Source organism: Ammospiza nelsoni, chromosome 1 (genome assembly GCF_027579445.1).
Source record: "Ammospiza nelsoni isolate bAmmNel1 chromosome 1, bAmmNel1.pri, whole genome shotgun sequence".
In the NCBI taxonomy this organism is placed as follows: Eukaryota; Metazoa; Chordata; class Aves; order Passeriformes; family Passerellidae; genus Ammospiza; species Ammospiza nelsoni.
Genome location: NC_080633.1, coordinates 65,594,439 through 65,607,229, shown reverse-complemented (window position 1 = coordinate 65,607,229; position 12,791 = coordinate 65,594,439). Strand labels below are relative to the sequence as shown.

Genomic DNA, 12,791 nt, shown 5'->3' with positions numbered 1-12,791 from the left:
TACAAAAATACAGACAACAGCAGCAGAAGGCTGAAAGTGCACAGCCTGTGCAGGTCACTTTAGAGTTGTGTTGTCGTCTTTGTCTCTTCCTGGGACATCAGTGCACTAGGAGTCTTTCTTGCCTTACATCTCATTTCTGCTAAGGGTGATCAACATCAGCTGGGAATTGTGGTCTCCAGCCACGTCAGCTTCCCAAAGAACAGTGGGCTGCTCTGGCAGAAGGTGGGATGATAGTCAAGGTGTTATAACAAAGGGCATTTCCCAGGCAGAAATTCTCTGAAAGACAGATAAAAACAATGCAGTGGGAATGTCCAAACCCTCTTATTACAGTAAGAGTGGTTGCAGTAAAATCCCCAAGCAGCACTCTGCAGGGAAAAAGCAAAGTCCTGATGTCTTTTTCCACTCCTTCCTCAAACCTGCAGCTGAGTCAAAGGCCCACAGTAGAAGAGCTACGTGAGAGGAAGATCCTCATCCGCTTCAGTGACTACGTGGAGGTGGCAGACGCGCAGGACTACGACAGGAGGGCAGACAAACCCTGGACACGACTCACAGCCGCCGACAAAGTAAGGGGGCAACTCTGGGAGAGCCATGGCCTAAACAGCCAGAGCATGCCATGGCAAACAGCATCCCTTGGGTCCCACAGGTCCCATGGCTGTCAAGGAATAAACATCTACCTGACATCCCTTTCCAACAGACCTGTGTTTTTTTCCCATTCACGCAGTTATTTTGTTTCTTTGTTTGTTTGTTGCATAAATCTTTGGCAGGAAGGTTTCTATATGCATGGAAACCAGGAGGGAAGGAATCCCAAGCCCCTTGAGGAAAGGTCTTGATGACAGCCCTGTTGTTTGTTGGTTTTGGTCTTATCACATTATGCTGCCAGCTGAGAGCTCTGGCAAGACTTAGCAGAGCAGTGAGACAGAAGTGTGTGCCAGCATGGCTGTGCCAGGACAGGACAGGGTTGGGTGTGAAAATGCCAGCAGGTCAATTTGGCAAAGGTACCTCCATCCCTCCAAAGCCAGAGTCACTTCTCTCTAGTGTGTTACAACAGGGATATTTGCTCAGGATTTCTGCCACATAATATTTTAAGCACTGAACTGAAATCACACAAGACCTGCCGATGAAAAAAAAGGAATACTTTGGTATTGATGGAACTGCCTCTGAGCACTGGTGGAACTTCCACTAAATAGTGTCTCTGGTGTTGACAATGATGGCATTAATCCCTATTAAGTTGCTGGCAAATTATATCAGTCACATTCTGAGGATCTTTAATGGGACCTCAGGAAAAATATTTAAAAGATTTTATGGACATTGTAAGAAGCAAGGACTATGAGGCTCAGTGATTCACTCATGAATCTTATAGTCACTCTATGAAGCCCTTGGAATTTCAAAAACTTTCAGATAAGTGAATTCAGGCCTTGACTTTGCCATGGAACTCAGTCATTCAGCAATGGAGAGCATGATGTCCAATGTTTAGAGCTTTAGCAGAGTTTCCAGCCACACATTTATGGTGCATTTTTGGTCCTCTTGGTTTTATTCACAAAGGACAGCCTGTTATACTTGTATAATTCAACCAAGGGATTTGTACAGTTTTTTGACATTGTTCTCCTCCTTGATAGAGGGATTTTTTCAGTTTAGCTTTGGTTAAGTTAATGTAGCATAAACATGATCTGAAAAAAAAATAAAAACTTCCTCAGGACTGTCCATAGACCATAATATACTGGGTTAAATTAGCTTTTTTCATTTACCTCACCATGTTTGACAAGATATTAGTCAACTGACTTAACTTTATTCTCTTGATTATTGGATGAGGGAGGGAATAAATCTCCCAACTGGTTCTACAGCCTTTGAGAGATCCCTGTCTGGTTTGAAAGGCATGGAGAAACATCAGCTGGGCATGGAGATTTGATCTCTCATTCTATGTTTCTGAAAAGAATAAGCATTAAATACCGTTATTAAATGTAACCTAGTAAGGAATTTAGTATTAAGTCAGACTATTTGTCACTTTTTCTTTTTTTATAATGCATGTACAAGTTCAGTAGTCAGAGAAAAGGGTTAAGCCCTTCAAATTAACCTTTCTCAGCAAAGCAGAAGAAGAGATGTTTGTCATTCTAATATTACTGCCTTTTATGGCATAAGGAAGCAGATAGATTGGGTTTTTTTGGGTTTTGTGGGCAGTATTTTGATTTCTGTCATACAGGTGACCTGCTTTTCCTCAACACTATGTCCACTGTTGGAAAAAATAGCCAGACAAATTCAAACAAAGCTGCATCATCCTAGATAGGATGCTGAGATTCAGTAGCTGTCTTCATTGGTCAACACAGACTAGATTTACTGCAAAAACAGATTTTAGGAATGGGTTTTTCTGTTTGCCAGTAAATCTTGCTCTGTGTGCTGGGTGGAGGGAACTGCCCTCAGTCAGAGTTTGTCTTTAGCAGGTCTGACTCTTAGGGGAAGGAAAAGGGCATTTTTGCATCTCTCCAACAGATGAGGGATGGAGGGGGGAACAGATCTCAGTCCCTGTGGGAGTCAGCCACCCCTGTGGCCTCCTTCACAGTCACTTCAGTAGCAGATTGCTCTGCTGAAGGCAGCCCAGAAGCTGCTGCACAGCCATCCTGATGGATAGGCAGCACCTGACAGGAACTTCTAAGGGAAATAAGAAACCAAAGCTGTGGAGAAGGAGCAGGAAGGGCCTTTTCTGTATAGAAACACTTGCAAAATCCATCACTTAGGGTTTGTCAAAGCAAAGGTAGTTGCTGACTGCAGCCGTGGCTGTTGCAGAAGTCCTGTTTTGGGCTTGTGCTACTCATCCTGGTTTAGATTTCCTTCACTGAGAAAAATTCCTGACAGACATGAGTACCACTTACTGGAGGACCCCCTTTCCACCTCTGTCTTAATGTTTTCAGCATCACACAGAAAGGCTGTGCACACACCTCAGACCATGGAGCGTTTGGCCACAGCACACCCCTTGTCCACCCCCTCCAAATGCTGACTGTGAAACCACTCATGAACAACAAATAGCACAGAGCTGTCAGAGGTCTTGACTCTGAGCTTGGGACTTGAGCCATCTCTGCTGAGCACCATCTCTGCCCTGCAGCTGAGTCCCTCCAAGTCACCCCCTCTGGTTTTTTATTTTTCAGTATTTCTTTTCCTGCCAGTGCCCCTGGTTTTCTTTGCCCTCACAGAGAAGCCACAGAGGTGAATACCACCACGCCATGGCAGCTTTTCTGCTGGCTTAACTTGTCAAATCACTTCAATGAACAGCACAGCTGGGTCAGAAGAGAGGAGCAGGGCAGAGGGGCACAGCCCAAGGCAGAGTAGAGGGCAGGGAGCCGCTTTCCTTCCCAAGTAAGATCAGTCACTTTAGGTAACATCACCTGAGGAAATTCAGGACCAATAAAGGCAGAAGACATCTCAAACACAAGTCTGTCAGGATCTGGGCCTGGTCTAGTTACAGTCCAGTCTGGAACAGATCACAGTGTTTCACAAACTGCAGTGCACATTTTTCTTCTCATGCTTATGTTAATTTGGATTTTGTACATGTTAATGTTCACATAATAAGCCAGAATTGGGTTCTGTACCTGCATTGTCTGTGATATGTTTTCAAATTGAGCCATTCCACCAAAGAATTTCTCTCTTCCCTTTATGTGATTTAGAACATGCTTATCTCTGTTCCTTTCCACATTTTAAAGTCTTTATGTTTGTCTTTGTCTCTCTGATAATGTTATCTCTCTGCTTTACTTTTAATATACTGTTTTGAGAACAAAGTGACCTTATTTTGATCTCTCTCATTTATACATTTATGAGTTTCTTTGTCCTTTGCAGGCAGCCATTCGAAAAGAGCTTAATGAATTTAAAAGCTCTGAAATGGAAGTTCATGAATTAAGTAGGCATCTAACAAGGTAAGCTGAGAGATTAATTTTTTAAGACTATAAATGAACACTGTTGTTTTCAAAAGAAAATCAAAGCCAGCAGCTGTTTCTCCAACATGCACTGAACACACCATGAGGTCTAGACAACATTTAGAATTACAGGCTGTAAAAACAACTCACACAGGCAAACACGTGCTGCCCCATTATGTGGAGTTATGCAGGCACATGCCATTTAATGAAGTATAACCTGGGGATTTTAAATCATCATGCTGCTTATCTGTTCTTCTGAGATGAAAAATTTTAAAAAAGAGTTGGTGTCAGAAGGAGGACAGGGAACCCTTGTAGAGCATGTAGCAAAGTCTGAATGAGCACACACTGGTCCCTGTTGTGTGTGCAGCTGTTCACACCACACAGATACCACCCACAGATCTCTCAGTCTTGTCCTCCACCCTGGCCATTGATGCAGTGGGGCATGGCAAGATCCACACTGTAAGAGAGGCACTGTTATTTACACCTTGGGCTTCTTTTTAGTTGTAAAAGTAGAGACTGAACGAATTATCCATGAGCCCAAACCAGCCACTTCCCTCTCTGATGGGCTAGGGCTGAAGTCAGGTCTTTGCAAATCAACACTTTAGACTTTAAAGACAAGTGTTGGGTACTGAAGACAAGTGACAGTGAGATCTGGTGTGAAACTGGAGCTGCCCTTGTATTGATGTGTTCATCAGTTCACTGCTCATGAAAAATGCAGGTGGTACTTTTAGGAAAAATACAGAAAAGCTTAAGGCAAAATTAATTTTGTATTAGAAGATTTTTATGTGTATAAATTAATAATTATATTAAAATTCACCACATGTATTATGCATATATTACCTTGCAGAAGCAATCTCCCTTCTCCATCCTAGCATGTGCTAGGCTGGTTGCACTGGGGTTTGTAGTGAGGGAGTGCTGCCAGAGACAAGGCAGCTGCTCCTGAGCCACAAGGTCTGGGAGAAGCCTTAGGATGTACAGTTGACCTAGATCTGTTGACCCCAGTTACTGAGCCTTTAAGGGACATTTGGCTCCTCCAGGCAAGGTGACAAATGTAGAAAGGCTGTTTTAAAGAGGGTGTTGCTACAAGTAGTCAAGCTCCATTGAGAGCTTCTTTGAATTCCATGAAGCCTTTAGCATCCCACAACATACAGACTGGTTTAGTTTTCGAGAAGTCTCTCTGGCTCTTGGGTTTCACAGGTTTCTGCACAGTATTTTCCTTCTCGTCCAGTGTTGGAGTAAGCAGTGACCCTTTAAAGTTTGTATCTGAAAACCCCTGAGCAGCTTGGACTCAGTAGTTGTGGGCCAGGCAGAGAGCCACAGCTCATGTAACAGACTCTGGAATAAGGCTTTGCCTGAAGAACAGCAGGACTTACTGGTTCAATAAGTGGCTTTGGGAAAACGCACTTGAAGGAAGCGTGCTTAAACAAAAGAGAGTATTTCCCTTAAATAAATTTAGATAAATCACCATTATAAAGTCATTAGCAAAGTAAAGAGCTCTTCATGTCATTAAGCAGTGGCAAGAGCAAAGAATGTGAGTGTCACTTTACTTGTGGGACACATTAATTAATTCATAATAGAGTGAAAAATCAAAGCTTAAAAAATGTGTATTTGCAGATCTGACAAACCAAGGCCTTCTGACACAAGGTGCCTTGCAGGAAGGGGGACCATTTTAGCTCCATTTGTCTCTTTAGCGTCCAACATTAGGGAATAATCATGGTTAAACTGCATGTAAATCTTTGTGGCAGAATAGCATAAGGTTTGTCTAAACCAGACAATTTTTGTGGAGTCAGGCCTTGTATGGCCTGGAAGAGGGCAAGCTGATCTGCTATTGCCCACTCAGGATGGACCTGAAGTGTATGACTGTCTCTGGTAGATTTTGGTGCAAACAGCTTACACCTATGAACTGTGAGTCTGGCAAGGGCCAAGGAAGTGTGAGTGTCTGTCTGTTTTAGGTCCTCTTGCTAGCATGGCTGATGTCAATGCTGCAGGAATTGAACTGCCTAATGGTGTCACTGCAGCAATTAGTTCTCCTACTTTTTTTTATGTGCAATATACATGTGAGGATATTATCTTACTGTTTCTCTTTTTTTTTCCCCCTTGGGTTTTAGGTTTCATAGACCGTAGCAGATCAATTCTACCTGACTACTATGCCATCTTCAAAACATAACTAAAAGGAACCATAAGTGCTGGTATTATTCACTTCCCTGTTACGTACAATGTAAATCTTCCGAACTGCCTTTCTAAAAAAAAAAAAAAAAAAAAAAAGGTAGAAAAATAAATATTAAAAAAAAGGAGAATTGTATTTACATGTGATGAGTACTGCAGCATCATCAGACCTGCTGGTTCAAGCTTCAGTAACAGAAAATACCCCTGGTGGGAAATCGTGCCAAGACTTGGCATCTATGTATAGGACTTTCCCGGCATGTGGATTTGCCATATGTGTTCAAGCCCAGCTGGTGGTGCAACCATTGTTGTCTTCAGGCGCCCCTCATCCTGACAAGCCTCTTCATCAAGCCTAGGGAGCCCTGAGACATGTTCAGGGAATCACTTGGCCTGGGTGAAGTCTCCAAAAGATGAGCCCCTATGGCACTAAAGCACTTACACCAAACACTCCTTTCCAGCTGAGAGCACCTTATGAGGACAGTGAAGGAGCGAAACTCTCCGTGGGCCAGCCCATCTGTGAATATCATCTGAGATAGAAAGGCATTTCTTTCCCTGGAGAAGTTTTCAGCCAGTCAGTAGACATTATTCAGCTTCCAAGCAGAAAAATCCTCTGAAGAACAGGACTCCCTACTGAAGGCTGCTTCACTTCTAGCAACTGTTTGTTTTCCATCTCTTTCAAGTATAATTTTCTAAACCCGGTTGTGAGCCCATTAGCAGTAAGCGACAAGAACACTGAGAACCAGCAAGCAAAAGCCCATCTCTTCATGGTCACTGCATGGCATCTGCTCTGCTTGTAGTTTGTCTTACACCCAAACCTTGTGACTGTGTGAGAGCCAGCATGCCCCCGGCAGCAGGAAGGCTGGGATTGCCCTCCGGCTCTGCAGAGGGACACACAACAGGAGGGGCAGGAGGTTCCATGGAGGATATCTATTGTCTCTCTATCAGGTGTCTCAAGAACTGATCCTAAACTCACACTGAGCAAAGCATGACAAGGCGTATTACCTGTCCTGACAAAAGGAGTCTGGGGCATTCTTATGGATGGTGGGACTTGTCACTGGTACCCACAGCTGAGGCATAAGGACAGCAATGCAGAGGCGTTCTGAATTTATTGGTTCTAACTTTGATTTTAATTTCTTTTTATTATAGTGGTTTAACACACAAACTGACCAAGCAGAGCTCAGAGAGCTGGTCACTCTGAGCCTGGCTTACTTGCCAACTTAAGCGTGTGCTCTACAGTGAGGAAGCACACACAGCCTCACTGCTTTCAGGAACGTGTCTAAGAGGCTTAATTGAACCTGAACACAATTAAGTGCTTTTCTGAACTTAGGCCATCACCTTCCAGAATTAAGTCCTTAACTAGTATAATGCCAGCAAACTGGGGCAGACATTGTCAGGATTCCTTTCAAACTCTTACAGGATACATGCCATGTTTTGGGACAGTGGCTGAAAGCACTGTAGCAACATGACTGTAAGAAGTTTCAGATTATTATTCCAGGACACCTTTTCTTCCACAAAAGCTATTTTCCTTTGACAGTTTGAACAGAGAGGCCAAAGTTTTTTACTACAGAATAGTTATTTCTGTTATTCTTTTACTAATTTCTCCTTTCTCACTGTCTTCCATGTATCTATCCTCTCTTCTGTGCTCCCTGTCCAGCTCCCCCTGTTCCATGCGAACATCACCCTTCACTGATTGCAGGCTGAGATGCCTCTCACCCTTGAGCATTTAATGCTCAAGTGCAGTGCAGTGTAGTGCCAACACTCCTGCCTCTTCTCAGGCCTCACCTCACTCCTCTGGATGCAGGAGTATGGCCAAAGGACCTGCACAGAGCCCAAGGAGTGGCTCTAGCGCCAGCCTGCCCCAACAATCCCAGCAGAGAGGGTGACACCCTCCATCTGCTCTTGGTGGCGGCACTCAGCACCTCACAGATTGGCCCTCCAACAGAGAGAAGCAAAAGCTTTTCATTCTCATCCATGGCCATCCTTGCAATGCTGTGGATTATTAGTTATTCAATGAGGATTGGCTGTTGTAGGATGGAACATCAAAGGAAGGTAAAAACCAGGTGGTTTCTGGTGCTTCCCAGACTGGGTGATGATTCCTGAGGAAGTGCACCGTGATCCCTGTATCACCAGCTCACACTTGCTTTAGATAAAAGTTCATCAGTAGTGAAAGCCTTCAGTGTGCAGTGTTATCAGCTCAGTCCAGCAGAGGCAGAGCACTACCAGCCAGGAACACACTGCTTTGGGGTTATTGTCGTGAAAACCTCAGTTTGTGTTTATAAATTCATTCACATACATATGCACACAAGTTACAAAACTGCTTCAGAGCTTTAAAACAAGGAAGGAAAGTCTTTATGCTTTTAACTGCACAGACTGCACTGCATTAGCAAAGAGCTCTGGAACAGAGCTGTTCTGAAGAACAACAAATCCTTGTGTTCCCAGCATGGATCTCACACCTGCCCTGGCATCTCTAGTGTAGAGGGTCACTGTGAAATGGAAGGGACACTGTTTAAGGAGCAGTGGTGACAGGAATCACAGGACTTGGTAGGCTAGTGGGAGGGAAAGGTGAGGGTTTGTTTCATTTTTATTAACCACATTAAGACGACGGAGGTGGAAGTCGCAGGCTGCTGCTGTCTGTCCATTGTTAGTGCTGGAGTCCCCAGGGGAATGATCACTCTGGGTATTGCCACTGTCCCTCACGGGCACAGCCCCAAGCAGTGCCCACACTGCCAGTCTGACATTGAAAATAAACCCTTGTCTGAAACACATAACAGCCAAGTCCTGGGTGATGGCCAAACATTCCCCAGCATCGTCATCCCAGTGAGCCCGTGGCAGGTCCCTGCTGACCACTCAGCAAGTTGCCACACTCAGCCTTGCCCCATGATTTTGTGCTGTCCCCAGGGCAGCTCCATGCAGCCATGCTCTTTTTTTTTTTTTTTTTTTTTATTTCTTTTGGGTTTTTTTACTTAACTCCTAGCTGAGCAGACACCAGAGAGAAGTGGAAGAATTGCCGTATTTTTCCCCAGACAGAAATAGAGCTTATTCCTGAAAAGGGTGAAGGAGAGGAAAAAGAAGCCATACAAGGTGTTTGGCACTGCAGTATCACCAAACTGACACTTCATCTGCTTTCAGCTTCAGTGGGTCTGGGTAGTTTGCAAAGTTAACCTTTGCCAAGGCATTCCACAACAGGAATGTTCCTTTCAGGGCCTGAACACAGCAGTACATCCTTGGTGTGCACACCCACCTCTGGCATCCCTAGGAAGTTGCACACAGACTGGGGAACTGCTGGTCCCTTTTTTTATAAATCTGGTTTCTTGAGAATTGTTTTCTGATCTGTGAAAGCTATCTCCATCATGGCAAAGGAGTTGTGATTCTGTTGGCAGTAAAGGGAAAAAACCAAACAACAAACAGTCATGATTTCTCTCCTTTGACCTGGATTATGTGTAGGACATAATGATGACATTCCTGCCAAGTCTGTATTAGCAGAGTCATCCCCGTTCTGATTGGAAGGAGATTAATAGTGGTAATAAAGAAATTACACCAGGTTTAGAGAATGGAAAAGTCAACACAGAATAAAAATTACTATTCCAGAGGTAATCCATCTCCAGAGGTAAGAATCAAGGAATAGAAGCATTTTTGTTATATCTACCAAATTCTGAATATTTAAAGTGTGCAAGTATTTTGACATCTGCTGTATTCAGCAGCCTGCAGAAGAATGAAGTAGAAATGGGGACTAAAGGGTGGCTGGGGAGGTGGTGGGGATTAAAAAAGCAGTTCCAAAACATCTGGACAAAAAAGTTTTGGTTGTTTGGGAAAAGTGATGGTGAGGAAGCCCAACAGTGGCACACCTTCACCAGCAGAGAGTTGCAGGGACCTGGTGACACCATTCTGACTCAGAGGGAATGTGGGCATTGTGGCTTTTGCCCACCCTACACCCCACTGGGTGGGTACTCGCAGGCTGAAGAAGTTTCAGGCTGCAGGTTTGCTGGGAAGGAGCTCAGGCCAACTTTTGGGTCTAGGCAATTCCTAGTGAACACACTGGGCATTATCAGAAGAGAAGGAAGAGGCAGGGAAAGGAGCATAATAGACTTTTAGTTATTTTATGTTAACTGAAACCATTTAGTGAGGCCATTACACAAATAAATCTCATCCTAATCCATGTGTAACCACTGAAGTCTGTCAATCACTGCAACTACTCACCAAATTCACCCTTCCTTATTTCTACAGCACCACCTGTGCAATGCAAACACTATAAACCAAGAGAGGGGGGAGCACTTCCAACATGCCTAGTGAAGCTTGCACTCATAAAAATAGATAGGCAAGGTGGAAACCCATAGTTATACATGAATGGGGGCTCCCTAACGTGCCTGCAAATAAAATAACTTTGTATAAATAGCCATGGGAGATGACTAGGCTAATAAAAAAATCAGGAAAGAAGGGAGGACAAATTATTTTTCCCAGGTGTTCAGTCTGCTTGAGCTTGGAACAACTTCTGTAAACAAAGAGGAGGTGACAGGCACATACCCTGTGTTCCTGTGTGTCTCAGTTACTCCTGCACCAGTTGCATTTTCCAGTTGATATCCAAGTGTATGTATATAGATTGTCTTTGTATAGGAGTAAGTGTGGTGGCTGTCAATCGTGATCTTCCAGTATTGTAATTTAACAGATTATGGCTGTATGAAAATGATGTAAATAACTAGAAAAAATTAAACTGGATCTCTATGTCCTAGTTTTTGTACATACTGAAACTGCATGGTATTTAAATTATTGTTTGTCTCTGATGTATGCAGTTTCTTAAAAAAATTCATTTAAAAAAAACTTTCTGGTGCCTGTGTATTTTCTCACCCTCTGTCCCAGTGACTGACAATGAAACACACAGAGGCACTCAAGGATACCACCCAGGCTCTCCCACACCTCCATGGGAGCAAAGCAGGAAAGGGAGACTTCCCAGAGTGGATGGATGGGACAGATCAGATGAGCCCCAAGCACCATGGCTGGGCTGGTGCAGCTCACAAAGAAGGACAAGTGGTACCTCAGCTGCTGAAGAGGTGCCTGGCACCCAGCCAGTGAAGAGCAAATCCAACAGTCTGCACTAGACACACACAGGCATCCAAAAACCCCACAACCAAACCCCATCTGTCACCACAATGCTCTGGTGCAGGCATTGCCCTGCCAGGGCCAGATGCCAATGTGCAGCACCAGCAAGTGCTGCTGCTGTTCAGCAGATTCCTGCACATCCATATCATGTATTCCTATTTTTTGTTACTCCTCTTCCCCGAGTAGCTTCAGTGGGTGACAAGTCGAAGCCCCTGTGTAGTGAAAAGAGGAGGAAAAGCTTTCACAAGAGTAAGTACAGACCTTCAAACAGGCTCACTGGCCCCCTGCAAGGGTGACAGCTCTGCTGAGGCTCTTCAGTGTTTGGAACTGATGGTGCAAACATTCTGACCCTGAGGAGATGAGTGACACTCAGCATCCTCACTGTAAGTGGCAGCTAGAAGCAGCTCCCTTCCCCTGACAGATGCTTCTAATTACACAAAAATTAAAGATCCATCTACTTTAACTGACCAAACTCTGTTTCTTTCCCTTGTAGGAAAAAAAAAAACATGATCAAAACTCTGGTATTGGGCTTTTTTTTGTTTGCTTCCATCTGGGCGACTTTTCACCTACCTCACAATCCTTGTTTGTGTGTGTTTGTATGTACTTCCATTCTGACAGCCAATGGGTTTTGTGGCTATCCTGTGAGATGTGGATAAATAAACAAAATTGTAGGTTGTGACTAAAGATCCCCTTCCTTCACATCAAGCTATGGCTTCCACGGCAGCAGTATATAGTTGTTGGATTACATACAGTAATTTCTGTGCTTTAACAAGAAAATTATTGCTGAGAATACATTGTACAGGGAATGTGAGAACACAGTCCAATCTCTTACACTGAGACCTCTACAGAAGGGATGGGTTTTGTTTCAATGGAAGCATTTCATAAAAGCAGTCTGAGTGAAGGGATGTGTGTGTCTTCAGTGAAGTCCATGTAATTACTGACAATCAAATTGCAATGCAATGCCATCTGTAGGCAGGAAACAGAGGAGGCTGGAAAACAATTCTCCATTTAACAAACACACCTGCACAAACACACATTGCTGCTTGGCAGTGCCTGGCTAAGAGCTCGGTGCCCTTAGCACAGGTGTAGGGCTGGATTGCTTTGCCATCATCTCCTCACCTCCGTTTCTCCCCTCTGCTCCTCAAATCAAGCTTCCCAGACAACCAAGCCCAAAAACAGCGGCATGGCCATGCCCTGGTCACAAAGTCGAGCTGGTGTGTGTGGGACAAAGCAGCTGTGCTGCTCCTGAGCAGTGGCAGCTTCTGGTGCAGCTGTCAGGGCAAGGTGCAGGAGGTGCAACAGCACCCTCAGGCCACATGGGCCAGCAGTGCCTTCAAATGGTACAAAGCTGCATACAGAATTCCTCCCTGAGTGGCAGAATGAACAAAAGCTTGGCTTCTAGGTAAATTTGTGCCACAGGAGCTGTGGTGTTCAGAAGGAGATCTTTGGCTGAAGCATGTCATGTGGAGATGACAGCTGATCTCCTGCCCACAGAACACTGCTCCGGATCACTGTTACTTTAGGAGCCTTTGAATGACTGTATTTCAGCTACTTTTGTCTCCATGCTCTCCTGCTTTCCTTTCCATGCAGTCAGGCCCCTTAATAAAATCCAAACCCTTCATCACTTTTCAAGCA

General features: G+C 44.3%; 1 protein-coding gene across 8 annotated transcripts in view; it reads left to right on the top strand.

Annotated features, from left to right (window-relative positions):
• The window catches only part of PHACTR1 (phosphatase and actin regulator 1), a 325,876-nt gene extending 315,069 nt beyond the window's left edge, over positions 1-10,807 (top strand). For all 8 annotated transcript variants that reach the window (XM_059472153.1, XM_059472144.1, XM_059472178.1 and 5 more), the window contains 3 exons: positions 423-563; positions 3,823-3,899; positions 6,008-10,807. In XM_059472153.1, coding sequence (XP_059328136.1) covers positions 423-563; positions 3,823-3,899; positions 6,008-6,023 — 234 coding nt within the window. In that variant the 3' untranslated portion in view covers positions 6,024-10,807. The remainder of the gene's footprint in view (positions 1-422; positions 564-3,822; positions 3,900-6,007) is intronic.
• Positions 10,808-12,791: the final 1,984 nt, after the last annotated feature.